Source organism: Solanum lycopersicum, chromosome 5, assembly GCF_036512215.1.
Source record: "Solanum lycopersicum chromosome 5, SLM_r2.1".
Taxonomy (NCBI): Eukaryota; Viridiplantae; Streptophyta; class Magnoliopsida; order Solanales; family Solanaceae; genus Solanum; species Solanum lycopersicum.
Window position 1 is genome coordinate 68,411,943 of NC_090804.1, and position 16,803 is coordinate 68,428,745.

The 16,803-nt window shown below is 35.1% G+C and overlaps 2 protein-coding genes across 3 annotated transcripts; one reads left to right on the plus strand and one right to left on the minus strand.

The window, feature by feature from the left end:
* Window positions 1-443: 443 nt before the first annotated feature.
* Window positions 444-7,802, plus strand: LOC101263813 (vacuolar protein-sorting-associated protein 33 homolog). 2 transcript variants are annotated; one of them, XM_010323032.4, is made up of 22 exons: window positions 444-591; window positions 685-724; window positions 814-894; window positions 1,718-1,912; window positions 2,003-2,113; window positions 2,207-2,272; window positions 2,398-2,505; window positions 2,603-2,650; window positions 3,268-3,324; window positions 3,485-3,579; window positions 4,057-4,108; window positions 4,260-4,316; window positions 4,401-4,463; window positions 4,547-4,653; window positions 5,388-5,510; window positions 5,614-5,695; window positions 5,790-5,860; window positions 6,027-6,107; window positions 6,502-6,559; window positions 6,674-6,735; window positions 7,242-7,335; window positions 7,441-7,802. In XM_010323032.4, exons 1-22 carry the CDS (start codon window positions 539-541, stop codon window positions 7,528-7,530), a joined length of 1,794 nt encoding a protein of 597 aa, XP_010321334.1. In that variant the 5' UTR covers window positions 444-538; the 3' UTR covers window positions 7,531-7,802. The 2 variants fall into 2 exon arrangements, with proteins under 2 accessions (XP_010321334.1, XP_004239704.1); XM_004239656.5 differs by having other exon boundaries at window positions 2,606-2,650.
* Window positions 7,803-7,864: 62 nt separating this feature from the next.
* LOC101263515 (tRNA wybutosine-synthesizing protein 2/3/4) lies at window positions 7,865-15,058 on the minus strand. Its single transcript, XM_004239655.5, has 9 exons — window positions 13,926-15,058; window positions 12,797-13,196; window positions 11,304-12,455; window positions 11,065-11,194; window positions 9,649-9,884; window positions 9,189-9,324; window positions 8,906-8,982; window positions 8,332-8,438; window positions 7,865-8,223 (listed from the first exon to the last, which is right to left on the minus strand). Exons 1-9 carry the CDS (start codon window positions 14,695-14,697, stop codon window positions 8,117-8,119), a joined length of 3,117 nt encoding a protein of 1,038 aa, XP_004239703.1. The 5' UTR covers window positions 14,698-15,058; the 3' UTR covers window positions 7,865-8,116.
* Between the last annotated feature and the right edge of the window lie 1,745 nt (window positions 15,059-16,803).

The following is a 16,803-nucleotide window of genomic DNA, read 5'->3' on the forward strand; positions in this document are numbered from 1 at the left end:
TCATTTTTGTCTTCTAGTTAAGTATTAACACATATCTAATAGTATGTATGAATTATTAAAAAATATTCTAGTTGTATATCACTACAAAGCGTGTGTTAAAAATGCTATGTATAATTCATTTGTATTACATACAAATAATAAGTGGTGAGAAAAAAATATTTAAATGTGTACTAAAAATAGTTATAGTTCATTTTTATGACATATGTAAGTTTTAAGAAAATTTTAAACTGAAGCTTGCATTATGAATTAGTGTTGTCATACAAATGTATTAAAGTTATTTTAAAATTATTTTAAATAAATATTGCTAAAAGTTGATAAAAATAGTAATAAATTAAAAGTATGCTTAAAAATGGTGATTATTAAATAAAAGACCATCGTTTATGTAATTTTTTAAATCGGTTATTTGTATAAAGATCACTTTATTATAAAACCCATTTGAGGCCCAACATGCTTAAGCCCATATCAAAAGGCCCATATTCAACTTTCCCCACTAAAAGAAAAATCATTGAACAGCGAAAGCTTGAGAGATCGATCGAAAATGGCGCAAGTTCCGAATTTGGATAATGCTCCGATAAATCTGAAATCTTTAAGGTACAATTACGTATGCATAATGATGTACTTCAATGTTTATGCACAATTTTTATCTTCAATTTGATTCAATTCTCTCAAAAATTGACTTTACAGAGATCAATCGCAGAAAGAGTTGATTACGATTTTGAAGAACGTGAGTTTCATTCCTCTTTTCTGCTGTTTTTTCGTAAATTTAACTGAAAAAAACGGAAATTTTGATTGATTTTTTGGTTGGAGTTGCAGATTAGAGGGAAAAAGTGTTTGGTGATTGATCCTAAGCTTGGAGGTTCACTCTCGCTTATTGTACAGAGCTCACTCCTCAAGGTAATTCTATCTCTCTGTTTTTATAATGAATTATTCACCTTACTGAGTTTGAGTTGAAATTTTGAGTTTTTGCACTGCATTTTTTTTGGGGTTATTGCAAATTTCTGTTGGGTTGAATATTTACATTGTTTTTGAGTTTTTGAAAATTGAGTAATGAAATCTTTTTTGAAAAAAGGGAACTTTTTTTGTTGTTGGAGAGCACCTCAAAATCAACACATTTTGCAAACTCAGTACAATGGTTTAGTTGTATTTTTTTTTTTGAAATTTTAGTACTCTGTCTGTCTCTAGAACAATGGTGGGTTAGATCAAATCATATTTTTTATGTCTAGTCAAATATGATTGTTGGAAAACAAAAGAATTCCAATAGTGATTCCTAGTTTGTTGAGTTTAAATATATTTATTTAATTAATTTTTATGGTCCTAGCCAACTTGCATGCCTCGACTTATCCACGGGTACATATTATCTCTCACTAGCACATATACCTGATAACTTTGCCTTACCAAAGCCTAGACTAGTGTAGATATATCTCCTTTATTTTTACTTTTTGCATCTATCTGAAACAACCTCTTGGGACCTTTCCATATCCTGCACATAGCAGAATCTAAAGTGCACCAGCACTGCCCTTTGTGTTTTGGGTTATGATTAAGACAATGAATTGATGCTAGAGAAAGAGCGTTGTATGAATTGTAAAATTTTACAGTTCACTAAGGAAAAGAGTTCAATGAGTTTGCTGTGACATTGGGTGGAAAACATACTGATTCCATGAACTAGCTTCTTTTTTCACACTTTTTTCTTTTCGGTGTTTTTCACACCTATAAACAGGAGCATGGGGCTGAATTGCGACATCTTAATGCGGAACCAGTTCAAACTGATTGCACAAAAGTAGTCTATCTAGTCCGAGCCCAGCTTGACTTGATGAAGTTCATTTGCTCACACATCCATCATGATATTTCTAAAGGGATTCAAAGGGAGTATTTTGTTTATTTTGTCCCTCGTCGTGCAGTTGTATGTGAGAAGGTTAGCCTTTTTGTTAACATCAAAGGTAAACTTCTGTTGGATTTAGTTTGGTATGCATTTCTCATTAACAATTGTATGCAATCCTGACAGATACTCGAGGAAGAAAAAATTCATCACTTGTTAACTATAGGCGAGTATCCCCTTTATCTGATTCCGCTGGATGAGGATGTATTATCCTTTGAACTTGATGTTGCTTACAAAGTACGTCTGTTTCTCACAGTTTGATCCAAAGAAAAATTATTTTAACTTTTTTAAAGATTAGCATATGTAAAAATAGTTTCATTTATATGACAGGAGCACCTAGTTGATGGTGACACTACCTCCCTGTGGCACATAGCAAAAGCTATCCACAAACTTGAGGTGCTTTTTATGTTTACTCGATAGAACTAACTACTATTTGAATAGGCTTCATTCTTTTTTTTTTTTGGAGAAGTAGATTCAGCATAAATATTTTCTAACGGCTTTTTGGTTATTGAGAAATGTAGTTTTCCTTTGGACTTATTCCAAATGTGAGGGCCAAAGGGAAAGCATCAGTTCGTGTGGCTGACATTTTAAATCGGATGCAGTCGGAAGAACCAGTGAACACATCTGAGGTAACTCAAAATCTTAATCCACTAGAATAAACCATACTTCAAAAATATGTGGGCACCATAAATTGTCACAAATTAATATCAATTTGCTCTTTTACAGCAGACGGGTGTGCCTGAAATAAATACTATCATACTTTTGGACAGAGAGGTAGCACACCTTCTTTCTTCCACTCAGCCCTTCTCCTCCTCCTCTCTCATTATATTTCATTTACTGTAGTTGTAAAAACATAAGATTGCTGTTAACCTCATGGGTTATTTGGTAAAGATGAGACTTAATTCTAGGATTATGTTGAAGGTTCATGCTAGTTTATCATATTATGTTTTGAACAAATTGTTGTTGCTGCCCTTTCTAGAATAGGTAGTTGCCGTTCTATTGTGTAAGGTATGCGTGTGTGTGTTGTGAGGGAGAGAGAGAGAGAGTGTTTTGACAGAAAAACATAGGTGAAAGAATATGCTGGAAAGATGAAGTTCATCTTATCATACTCTTTTAACTTGCTCTTTAATTGCCTCGTATTCAAAGAGTTAATAGTTCCGCTGGTCTAATCCTGCTACTTGGTATAGTTTTATTCCTTGTATTTTTTTCCATATGATCAATTAAGTTCTCTACTGCTTTGGTTTTATTCGTACTTCTTCAACCTTCATGGTTGTGGAAATACTATAGTTACTTGGTTTGGTTAGTGTGTCTTCAGTTGTGTGGAGCAATATTCTTGTTGCCTTTATATCCATTTGTCTCTATTGCTTAAAGACTTTCCTGGTATTGTGCAGGTGGATATGATCACTCCAATGTGTTCGCAGTTAACATATGAAGGGCTGTTGGATGAGGTAAAACTGATATTCTTAGAATTGCTGTGGATCTGTGTTGTTAGAATAATGTCTAGGCAGCTGTTCGTGGTTGTGTAATGTGTCTGCAGCTTCTATAGCAATAAACAGACTAATATATGCTGTGAATATTTTAAAGCTGTCTCTAATAGGCTTCTTGCAGTTTCTTGGTATCAATAATGGTGCTGTGGAACTAGATTCATCTATTATGGGTGTCCAGCAAGAGGGCAAGAAAATAAAGGTTCCCCTTAATTCAAGGTAAACTAGTTTAACTGTTATTTGTCCTCACAGGTTACAAGAATGTTACTTTAAACTTTTTCATCCTAAAGAAAAAAGAACATTATGCCTTTTGAGGATACTGATGAAATATTAATGATGTAAATTGGGGTGTATAAAATTTACAACATACCCGGTTAATCCCACTAGTGGAGTGCATAAAATTTAGAAAAAATAAATTCTTGTGTGATTTCTAGTGATATACTTCATGTTTCTTTTATGTGTGAAATGATAATTTCCTCAACTATTATGCATGCAGTTTCTTCTGTTATAAGGTATCCTCTCATATACACTGCAGGTCTTTGTATGTCCATCAATATAGTCAGATGTGACCACTGGAGAGATATACTACATCTTTTCTCTTTTTAAAACAAAGAGAGTGTTCTTATTTTAACCTTCTCTCCGCGTCTAAGATGTTTTATTTCTTTGTTCTGAACTTTTAATTCTTTGCCTTTGTAGTGACAAATTGTTCAAAGAGATACGGGATCAGAACTTTGAAGTTGTCGTCCAGGTTGATTTATTTCTCTCCAATTTTTTTAACAACCAAGTCTAGGTGACTTCAGCGTACATATCAATCTGTGATGTCCTATCATAAGATTCAGTGCTCATCTTCTTTCCTTGGTCTTCTGCTTCTTTAATTGTCATTTGCAGTGTGATTGCAGGTTCTACGTCAAAAAGCAACTTCCATGAAGCAAGATTACACAGAAATGCAGACCACGGTTCGTCAATAATCGTAGATGTGCATGTCTTATCTTTGCTAGTTCAATAATTGACTTCTGTGTTACATTTCATACTATATGCAGAACCAAACAGTTTCCGAATTGAAGGATTTCGTCAAAAAGCTTAACTCATTGCCGGAAATGACAGTAAGAGTTATTTCTAATGTTTGATTCTACAACGATCATAATGGTATTAACAATGTTATAATATTATTGTCTTTCTGTTCCAGAGACACATAAATCTTGGTCAGCATTTAACTATGTTTACATCCAAACCTTCATTCCTTGCCCGACTTGATATGGAGCAAACTCTTGTCGAGGCTGAAAGCTATGATATGTGAGTAAAATGAAACTTTTCATTCTAATGATTGATGACTTTGGTAGTTTTAGACCATATCCACCTTTCAGCTTTCTCTTAAATATTCAACGGTACTCAGAAGTCTCTGTTCCACCAAGTGCTTGGCTTCAAATGTTGGATGACTGTAAATGCAAGTCCAGTTTTTGTTGGCAAGAAGATCCTTTGCATGCATGATATGATGCCATTTAGTAGTTTATTGTGTGTTTGTGAGCAAGGGTGTGCTCCATTACTCCTTTCTCCTTTTTTTTCTTTTTATTATGTGGTAAAAAAACATGATTATTATTCAATCAGTAAGCAAACAAGCATATACAGCTGCAGCTCACTCTTGGCCAGTCCACATCAAACCAACCTAGAGAGAAAATGATGAATTTTTCTCAACAAATGCTATTGCCAGTGCAGAAAATAACCATGTAGAGAAAAATGCCTGCAAGACCATCAACTCCTGTCTTGCACTTAAATCAACAGCTTTCTTGCCATTTGCAGAATTCATGAGGATTAATATTGTTTCTATTGAATTCCTTGAAATTTTGATTTTATGTCTCCTTGCTTTTCAAGTAATGGTTGTCCATTGGAGGAAAGGATGATAAAAGTGATATATATGAGCTGGAGGTGCAAGAGAGGGGAAGGGGTCTGGCTTTACCCTTTTCCTTTTCTTCCGAGGTGAATGTTTTCATGTTCTATTTGCTTACTCTTTCCTCACTGGGTAAATGCAGATGCTTTGAGTACATTGAAGAGATGATCCATAAGCAGGAACCACTTATTAATGTTCTACGTCTTCTCATCTTGTTCTCAATAACAAATTCAGGGTTGCCCAAGAAGAATTTTGACTATTTGAGGCAAGTGCAGCTGTTTTATCTATGCTTTGACATGGCTTCCATGCTTTGAGTATCACTACATGAACCTCTAATTGACATATTGAATTTCTGCACTTTTTGTTAGACGGGAACTGCTTCACAGCTATGGTTTTGAGCATATAGCAACCTTGAATAATTTGGAGAAGTCTGGATTGCTTAAAAAACAGGTTCATTCGTGGGATTTCATCAAAGATTTTGCAATATTAAATCAGTGAAATTTGTCTGCACTATTTTCTCTATTAACTTTCTTCACGGTTGCAGGAGACTAAAAGCAACTGGATAACAATTAAACGTGCTCTGCGACTTGTAGTGGAGGATACTGATACTGCTAAGTACGATATTATTTTGAGCTTGATAAAAGATGTTCTCTTTTCCTCTCTTGAAACTTGAAGAATATGGCCATGGACTTAAAAAGGGTTCTTGCACAGCTGTCATTATTATCACTGCCTCACCAGTGCAATCATTTTTAACATCTACTTTGATCTCTGACAAATACAGTCCCAACGATATCTCCTATGTCTTCTCTGGGTATGCACCTCTCAGTATTCGCCTAGTTCAACATGCAATTCGATCTGGGTGGTGAGTCCTTTTCCCTAAGAATTTCTGTGTTATGTTGCCCGTCTTAATATACCTAATTCGAATAAATTGTGGTTTTCTATGAATCTGGCTGCTTTAATGATTTTGACAAGATTCCTTGTGATTCACCGGGAGACGATACTTCTATTTATATAACCCTAGAGTTGGCCTCCGTTTCATTGAAAAGTAGTCATGAATTAAGTCTTTGCAAGAAAAGTTTAGTAGTTCTTCTTTTTGCACTTAAAAATCTAACCACTGTTTTATCAAATTGATTTGCTTCCTCCACGGTCCACCACATGGGTGTCTACTCAATCTCAGCAAATGTTATTTGGAATAGAGTGACATATTTCTTTAGTACAATCCACAATTTATGATGTCTGAAAAATTTTATATGCAGGCGACCTATTGAAGAAATACTGAAGTTGCTGCCAGGTCCACACTCAGATATTAAGAGGGTAAGCTATTAGCTTTCTGTTCATAATTTGTTCTTCACATGGATTTTTCTATTTTTGTTTGTCATCTCATGATGGCATACAACTCTTAATCTGTTTTTGCTTGTTTATCTGCAGGGTGGATTTTCCAGTAGTCCGTCGCTGGACTCATTAAACGGGTCTTTGCATAACTCAGACAAGTATGTACCAAAGAACATCCACTAACTGGCCTTGTAGTAATTCTTTTTATAGAACAGTCAAAAGAAAGTAAATGTTAGTTTTTAGATGCATTTCCATCATTATTTAAATCAGAAAAGCTACTAAATGGAGAAAAGTCTGTTTAGTTGTGAACTTGAGGTGATATTGATAAGACGAAGCGAGGTAAATAATGGTGGACTTGGGTTGTGTGATCAGACCCAAAAAAGATATTAAGTTAAGAGGGACACCCAGTGGCCAGCGATGGCTGCTCTAATATCATTATGCTGTAGAAACTACTAGTTCTCCCTAACCCTTATGTCTCCTTTAAGCTGTTATTGTTTTGTTGCACCTTATTATTCTATTCTGTCTTTGCTCTTAGCATTTGAAAAGTTGCTGGACCTTATATTTATCATGATGCTAATTTATGCAAAGCATATGGCTTAAAATTTCTTTTATCATCTCTTGGAAGTTCAAAAACGTTCTAATACCATTGATGATAATATTCCAGAGTTGTTGATGGAAGGCGTTCTTTGGTTCTTGTCGTTTTCATTGGTGGAGTAACATCTGCAGAGATCTCTGCTCTTCGCTTCCTGAGCGCCCAGGTCAGTCTACTAAGCCTTAATCGTGTAATTTTTCCCAGCCCTCGTTGGAAAACACGCTATGAAGAAGGAACTCAAAAGATAAATTACAATGTTATACTGTTACAGGAAGGGATGGCATATGACATAATTGTAGCAACTACAAAAATTGTCAATGGAAGCACATTGACAGAAACATTTGTGGAGAAATTGGGATGATCTGCTAAGACTTATTTGGTCGATTATCACTGGGGAATCTCAGCTGCTTGCGCGATAGGGACCCATAGTTTTTGATGCTACATTTTTATATACATGTGAGAAGGTCAGTAGACTTAACTTGTAATGAACACAGTTATGTTTTCTTTATTAAGGTATTGGCTAAGAACGCCCTGTGTGCTTCGAGTGGTAGGAAGATTGAAGTGTGATGAGTTTGTTTATCTAAATCATGTTTGGTTCTTTTGAGCAATTTAAGAGAACATGGTGTGTGCTTATTTATTCTCTCTTTTCAACCTTTATTTTGTTAGTTTTTGGCAACGCTCTCCAACAAAGGCGATTTTATGCCACAGATCCAATACTCATTTATACATAACCAATTCCCATGTACATTGGGATTTTAACTTCCCCCATTCCTTATTATTGAACATAATGGTTGATGCAAATCGTGTACTAATTGTATATAGTACACAAAATTACACAAATCAATCCCAAAAAATGCTACTAGTAACTACACACACTTCACACATAACATCATTAAAATATCATCCCTTGGAAACAATTGTTCTGAAACCACCTTCAAATGGGATTTTTATGTCTGAATCATTTTGCATCTCACATCAGCAACAAGATGGCGAATATGAGGCGCGTACCATTTCACTCTCTCGACATGTTCTACTGTTACGTCCCAGTCATGACCTGATGATAACAGCAAAAACGTTCGATTAGCTATCTAACTTTCCCATACAAGTTACTAACTAGCCATGGTTGAGCAGCAAGTAATGTAAGGTAGTCATGTTGTTATACCTTCAGATCTAGCAATTTCTTGGATTGACTGGGAAACATGGTTTGTCCAGATATGTTCTTCGGAATCTTTGACATTGCCATGGATGTGCAATATACCTCCCTCGTCTCTGTGTTTCACACATTAGGTTAGGGAGTAAATCGACAAGAGACTAGCAGTTCAAGGAAGCTAAGGCAAATAAAAGTAATGTGTGTTATGACTGAATACTGAAACAACCTCGAGGTAGGGGTAAGGTTTGTGTACCTCTTACTCTCCCAATACCCCACTTGCGGGATTACACTCGTATGTTGTTGCTATGACAGAATATCTCAGGTATTACATTCGACAAACAATTTATCAAATTCCCTATTTTTTGTTCAATTGTTACAAAGAGAGAATATAAGAACTAAACAAGAAATAGAGGATTTCACATGAATATCACTTGCAAATAGGTTTTTTTTTCTCATTTGTCCATAGCAAAACGAGAGACGAGAACAGCTGAATAAACCACACAGTATTTCCGCTCCCAAACATCTTAATCTTCTCTATGAATCGATTTATTAGCGTTATTGATATAATTTTCAAGATAAAACATACCTTAATGCTCTGACAGCGGTCAGCCAACTACCCTCGCTTGTAGGAATGAGACCGAGACACACTCTATCAGCTACACCCTGCAAGTGAACATACATTCAGTTCGGAAGTATTAACGCAACATAATAATAAGCCATTCAAAGGATGGAACACAAGAATCAAAGTAAGCGAGCGAAATCAATAGTCAAGACAAGCTAGTTGATTTGTCATGATGAGACATGAATGAATAAAATATATTTACAAGGTAAGAAAGTAGAAGGAATTGGCAATAATCAAAGTTGCATACTTTTGGCGCTGTAATTCGATTATCTCCTTCGAGTAATACACAGCGGTCAGCAACAAGATTAGCTTCAAGATTATGACGAAGTGCCTCAACTGCATGCGGATTCCATTCACAAGCATACACAAGCCTGGCTTTGGCCCTAAGAAAGTACATAACACACACAGTAAATCTCTGATATGCTACTAAGAAAAGAACAAAGGTAAGATTAGCTACTCAAGAATTTTAGGCATTAGGACCAAACAATGAATTGCTTCAAGACGATAAAATATTTACTTCCTCGTGCAAAAGCAAAATCTCCTTCAGATGTGAATAGTGAAGTTTTAAGAAGCTACAAAATTAATAGCAATCAAATATCGAACTCTTTTGGTCCTCGAGGTTTACACAAAGGTAGAGAATGAAATGGTTTTGATAATGCATCATTCACAAAATAACAACACGGTGATTCTAAAACAAAAAGTATCACCTCACTAGGAAGGGCAGCACAAAATATCCAATGCCAGCAAATAAATCTACTATAACTTCGTCTTTGCAATCAAAGTGGCCCATCCGAAGCTTCTCAGAGAGATTACCCCATGAAAACATGCACTTAGTAGCATCAAAAGAATAAAGAATTCCATTTTCTCGGTGGTTGACCCAACCATTATCTCCAACAAGTATCTCTAAGGTACTGTCCCGTGTACCAGTTGGTGCAACTCGCCCCTAAAATATTTATAACACATTATTATCACATAGGCAACAAAATCAATCAAGTAGAAGTGCAACGAAAATTTTTAGAACTTAGGAGAAGCAAGTAGGCCTTCTGTTTGTGCCTCAACTACTACCTAGAATAGCAGTTCTTCAGGAGCAAGAAAACATTCTATGACACCACTAACACTTCAAGAAGCTGGGGCGGAGTGGGGGTGGGGGAGGGGCTATTCACTGTGCTATAGAAGTTCTGGAAGAAGACTAGATATATTTAACATGCTACTCCCTCAATTACAAGTTCAATATCAGAAAAAAAAAATATTTTTAAGTTTGTTGTAATTACACATTGACGAGATCTCTCATATTACCCAGTAATAAGAGAAAAGCAACATCACACGTTTATACCAACTTGTCATCATTGTTGAATTGTGAAATCAACTCATATAAAAGCTAAACTATTAGAGATAACACTTTTATTTACTTAATTATGTCTTCAACACACCTCCCTACGTGCGGAGTTGATTCTTTTTCATGAATCAATCAACCTGATTTGATAATGAATTGGGGTGAAACTTGAATAGAAGACTTTTGCATGCTACAGTACCATATCAAAATTGTGCAACTAAGTCATTAAAGAAACCTCACATCCTCCAGTTATCTACACCAACCCCCACCCCACCCCCCATCCCCATCCCCATAAAAGATAAGAAAAAAAAAAAAGGAACACCTTTTGGTTTCTCATCTAGAAGTAAGCAAAAAGAGGCCTTCAGAATCAGCTTAAAATTGAATTTCACGCATCGAGTTCATGGACAAGAAGAATAATTTGAAGAAGGTCAGTAGGAAACAAACATCAAAAGGCCGTTTCTCAAAAGGTAAAAATACAGATAAAAGAAAAGGTGCTCACTACATCCAATTACATTAAAGACTTGAGCAGTAATGGAAGTACAACTAATAAATGGCATACAATAGTACTCCAACAAGGTGTTGGATCATATCTTGCACAAATAATTAAACATGCATAATTATTGTGAGTACAGTATCCATAATATTTAGCAAGATAAGTAAAAGAAAGTGCATGCTTGGGTTCACCAAAAGATATGAGTACTTCTGTCTAAAATGCACAGTAACTAAAAGCATGCACTATAATACTGCAAAGTTCTAACCATAATTAAGTAATAAATAATCACTAACTTACTTGTCGAGCAAGGCGAATAGCCCCCAGGGATTTTGCGACGATAAACCAAAGCTCTTGTCCAATCAAGTCCCATGCTGAATCCTTGAAGGATGTTAAAGGAAGCACGACAATATCACCAAGTCGTTCCCATCTAAGGAGAGGAAGTTTATTAACTTGTCACCTTATGTTGAATACTTAGGAAATAATAATTAGTTAACTGTTCTCGGATAAAAGAAGTGAAAGAAAACATAAAATGAGACCTTGAAGGTAACTCCTCTAGAAGTTGCAATGGCAGGCCTCGGTCACTTAGCAAAGAGCCTACAGCTTCCTTCATCACTTTGAATGGAGAATGTGAAGCCTTTTTAACTTTGACGATTTCATCAGCTAGTATAGTTGCTCCACATTCAATCAAAATGTTCAAGGCTATCATGCAGGTATCTTTCTCTGATTGACAAACAGATTCGGAAACACCCTCCAGATTGTTTCTCTGGTTGAATAACGCACGAAAATTTTCTGTAACGGGGAAACAAATATCTTTTCCATCTTCCTGCGAATGGGCTTTTCTCCCGAGATCTAACCATCCGAGTTTTTTCAACATATCCTTTGCCATTTTGGCATCTTTCTTTTTGAGCCGAAGAACCCAATGAGAAGCAACCATCTGACTTCTAGCAATTCCAGAATCTATACCCTCTGAATTCTGATGAAAGCTTCCATTTGTTACTGCTTCCACTGCATTCTGTGGGGAACAAAAGGAAACGTTCATTTCTCCCATTATTTTCTCTTCTTGGCAAATGGCATGCATATTTTCTTCATGTAAATGGATGGAACTTTCTATTAATGATATCAAAGGTAACAGATTTATTTTCACTGGTGCGCTGAACTTTGTTCCAAATGCATAACAGGCTGCCCCACCACCAATCATTATTAGGTCAGTATCAACAATATTTGCTGTGCAACGAACAAACAGGCCTTCACCAATCGAACTGATAGAAATATGCTTCCACCCATGAGATTCCAGATTGAGTAATGATAATCTCTGATTATGTTGACTAACAGGACACCCTCCAATTATCCCGAGGTACTTCTTATAAATAAACATAGAATGGGAAAATTTTGCTGATGGTGGCCTACCAATCATATTTTCCTTCTTCCATACACATGTTTTCACGTCAAAACTATACAGGTCCCCTAGAGCCTTCTGCCCATCATATCCCCCAAATACAAATATTTGAGTCCCATATGCTGCCATTGAATGAGAATGGCGTGCACATGGCAAATCCCCTTGAACTTGTATTTCGCTCCATTCAATGTTTTGTGTGTCGAAGACATACAGTGATGAGAATATCATATCATTGTGAATTCCCCCAAATACATAAATTCTTGAACCTACAGCAGCTGCAGCATGTCTATGCCTGTACCGCACAACAGTAACTGACCGTATTAGAGTGTTCGGTTAAAAAACAAATTATATATAAGAGATTCTAACACGAGTATATAAAGAGTATGTAACTCTCAAAGATAATATTTCTGCTAAAGAAGACACCGAAATATAAATCAGGACCAGTTCAAATGGTGAAAATAACAAATGATTAAATGCTATAAATTCTTGCCACTGAATGGAGGAGTCTACAAAACAAAATAAGTTGGTACAAACTAACAAACTTGACATTCACCCAACAAGGTATAGGAAATATATATAGATAAGAAACACTTCGTATAGTAGCCATTGAAGCAAAGATAACACAAACAGCACCTTGGGAGGAATGGAGTGCCTGAACACTCTAACAGCCTCCAATTCTTTTTTGTCACGTTGAAAACCCACACATCGTTCAGAATATTTGAAGGGTCAGCTCTTCCTCCAATCACATACATTGCATCTCCAATCATGGATGATGTATGTCCCACGCGTGGACATGGGGCATCCAAAACATCAATCACCTCCATCCTTCCACATTCTAGATCAAGAAGCAATAGATCACGTCTTCGTGCATGCCTTCCCATTCCTCCAAAGCCACCAAATATGAGAACCTTCTTTTTATCTACATCATCCATGGTAGAAGAAGAGTGACCCCAGAGAAATAGCCTTTCAATTGATTCACCAGAAATCACCAATTTAACAGTGTGTAGGTTGATATCAGGGGCTACTTCTGATCCTGTCAATTAATTAAATATTAGGACTTGTTGTCACATTCAAGGGAATGTATCCTGCAATCGAACATACACTAGCGGTCAGAGTACTACCACACTTATGCAATTGAAGCAATTAACCAGAGCTGTACGGGTATATAAATAATACATACAAATTTTGAAGGCAATGAAACAAAGAGAATATAGGAGTCATGATGCTGAAACATGGCATAAGTCAGGTGGACCGTGGACTCAATTATGGGTATATATATCCAATGAGTGTGTGCAAGTGCTTAGTATGGCAATATGCAAGCTTTTTTGCTTAATTTCAGTTTTGAAGAATCCACATTAAATACTCCTACGAGTCACAACTTTTCAACACGAGCACATTAAGGCAAATGAAGTACCTATATATTGTGATGGAAGGTGCCTGCTACAGCCACAATAAGATTTAATGCAAATTGTACTAGGTGGAAGTTCTGTGCTTTCCTTTAATTATAACATCTTGACGGATCAATAAGATGATATCAAACAAAATCACAAGTATGATCAACTTACACTCTACAAAATGCTAAAAACACAGGAAAACTAGATTCACAACCCATGATAAAGCAGCAACATTATGTGATCCGTGAAATATACATAAGCAATGTCTTGTAGAAACACCAAAAAGAACTCCTATCCATAAACTACAGAAGCAAAATTGGTCTGATATCTGATGTGGAATCAATTAGTCTGAGATTGAGAACAATTACCGGAACAAGAATCATCAAAGTCTCTCCTTTTAGCATTTCCATTTCCATTAACACCATTAACCAAAGAATTTTCCAACAAATCAGAATCATCACAGTCCACTTCCCCATTACTAATCTGTGAACCCAAAAACCCATTTTTCAACAATATATCAAGGAAATTATCAGTTCTTTTTCTATTAACTTCCATCTTCTCATTTGCTAACTCAACAAGATACTTAACATACTCAGAAGACACCATTATCTTCTCAGTATCCCCTAATGGCACTTCCAATCTTATCGAACATCGTATAGCAATAATCACTCTTCTATTAACACTAGTTATACCACTCTCCCTAAATCCCGATGAAATAGCTAAAGAAACCAAAAATTGAGCTGCCTCAATATCCTTACACTCCACTGCGATAATCAAAGGTTCAAATCTGAACACAAGGCTATGTAAATCAGCAACGTCAGTAACACTTTTTACTGGTTGAATTGATTTAGATGGAAAAAGATGCGATAAAATCAAATGGGGTTCAATTGGGTCGTGAGAAATGAAGACCCATTTGCCTCCTTTAGCTTTTTTCTTGGTGGGGTTGGTTATGGGGGTGATAGGTTGTGAAAGAATGGAGATACGGCCAGAACAAGAACTGGTAGTGAAATACGAAGGATGTGAGTTAAGAGTGTTGAGTAAAGGGATAATTGGTGCGTCTATGTTGCCTTTTGGTGATTTATCTGGTTCTGGTGAATTCATGGAAGATAAAGCTGCTAACTTTCTCTTCTCAAACTCCATTGATGCTGATTCTTGTTCTTTGCTCAGTTGCAGAATTAGGGTTTAAGCAATTGAGAAGATGATGATTTGGGGTTTAGGGTTTATTTTCATTTTGGGCTTGAATGAGTTCGGGTTTTGGTCTTTGGGCCTGGCCTATACATTTGTTTAATTTGGGCCTCAATATATGACTTAAAGAAAGGACACTCAAATATCGTTTACTAACTACTTTTCGGTCTTATCTTTAATTAATAGTCAGTGAAATTTCAAATTGCAAATGATATATATGTTTATCGTTTATACGGTCATCGATAGCTCACAACTCAAAAGTTAGTATAATGCATTTCGTGATGTCAACTTTGTGATCGCGAGAAAGCTATCGAATCTTCAAAGGTGCAATCACAATGTTATAGTTCCACGATTGTAAGTGGCTCTTTTAATGTTAAACTTGGCGATAAAGCGAGCTTTTGAGAGAAATTTCTTGTTTATATTGTGAGCGTCCTACAGTATTGGTACTTTTTAAATTTCACGATTTAGATGGTGTCTTTTGACCACTTGTATTCTATGTTAGATACCATTTTTTGTTTAAAGGCAATGGAAATTAAATTCCTATGTATATTAGGTGTTAAGAAGTGTATATGCACAAAATATATATTTCACATTTATCGATTTGAAGTAAATACGTGAATGAATAAATATTTATCTTGCATTTTTATCTTTCGAATTTCATTTCTCCATTCACTTCGGGGAATGATGAAAAATGAATAAAAGAAGGAAAATACTGAAGAATAAACCAAAAAAAATAAGCGCGAGTATTTGATGACTATATAATTTTGTTTAATGTTTTATCTGAATGTTCACATTTACTATGATGTTCGACTAATTTAAATAGATTCGTGTTGAGATGTCTCATTTCAAAGTAAATACTCGAATAAGTATTGCCCTCCTCCATTACTTCACCTAATTAAACATGAACTACTAGCATGGCCCAGCTTAACCAGCCATCGTACTATCATAGGATGATCATTTTTTTTTTGAAATTATTATCAATATAATTGAATGATTCTATTCAAACAATCTGGCGGACCTAGCCATATATATATATATATATATATTAAATAGAATTTCGTATTCATAAAGATCGGATAGGTATATCGATTGATATACAGTGCATTTTGGTTCGATTTCCACTCCAAAATGTGCATATAAAACTCAAGACATTTTCGTAACCACACACCAATAATACCTTCATTACTCTCAAATCTTGATTCCGCTTCAACAACGTTATTATACTTATTTTTTTGGTCATGCAAAATCTAGGCAATGATAGAATTGATATAACACAACTAGGCCAGGTAGGTCTTGCTATATTTGTTCACGTTCCCACAAATGATCTATGTATTATTTATGCAAATATTTGTTATACGATAAATATCGGTATATAAGTCTCTTAAACGTATATAGTATAATTAAATATAAGGTACCATCTACGTTATAAGTAGAATATAATTCTTCTTTAGAATTTATTTTCGATTGAATTTTTAAATTGTCTTAAATTATATTTCATTTATTACAAAAATTGAAACTTTTTGTAAAAATCTATCAAAATATAACTCGTTAGCTTTTAATTTTTTAATTAATATTTAAAATTCTCTATTCATCGACATATAAATAAAGTAAGAATATAGAAAGGTGAATATAGACATGCATGAGTGCCAAATAGTACAGTTGATGAGACTAAACAACATACAAAAATTAGGAGACAATGCCACATGAATTATTTTCCTATTTATAAATATTTTTATCTTTTAACATTTTCTTAATACTTTCTTTTCTTAATCATAAATATTAAATAACTATATACATATGTTATCTCCATCTTTTCATAAACTAATTATTAAACTTTGGATTTTGACACTACAAACTTTGAATTGAAAATTGGTTGGTTGGTTGGGTTAGGGGGCAGGGCTGGGGAGAAGTTCTGTTCCTTGTCTCTCTATATATATATATATAAATAAATAATATCTGCATAAATTATTTAGGAATTTATGTATCATTTTATGCATCATTTATAAAAGGTGAAATGGTAATAAGAACATCAATAATATAATTAGTATTGTCCTTGAACTA

Excerpts from the sequence above, each read along its gene's own strand:
- LOC101263813 (XM_010323032.4), top strand. The coding sequence starts at position 539 with ATGGCGCAAGTTCCGAATTTGGATAATGCTCCGATAAATCTGAAATCT. Across the intron at positions 2,651-3,267 it reads TCATACTTTTGGACAGAGAG|GTGGATATGATCACTCCAAT; the intron begins GTAGCACACCTT and ends GGTATTGTGCAG. Across the intron at positions 3,325-3,484 it reads ATGAAGGGCTGTTGGATGAG|TTTCTTGGTATCAATAATGG; the intron begins GTAAAACTGATA and ends GGCTTCTTGCAG.
- LOC101263515 (XM_004239655.5), bottom strand. The coding sequence starts at position 14,697 with ATGGAGTTTGAGAAGAGAAAGTTAGCAGCTTTATCTTCCATGAATTCA. Across the intron at positions 12,456-12,796 it reads GGCACTCCATTCCTCCCAAG|GCATAGACATGCTGCAGCTG; the intron begins GTGCTGTTTGTG and ends TGTGCGGTACAG. Across the intron at positions 11,195-11,303 it reads CTAGAGGAGTTACCTTCAAG|ATGGGAACGACTTGGTGATA; the intron begins GTCTCATTTTAT and ends TCCTCTCCTTAG.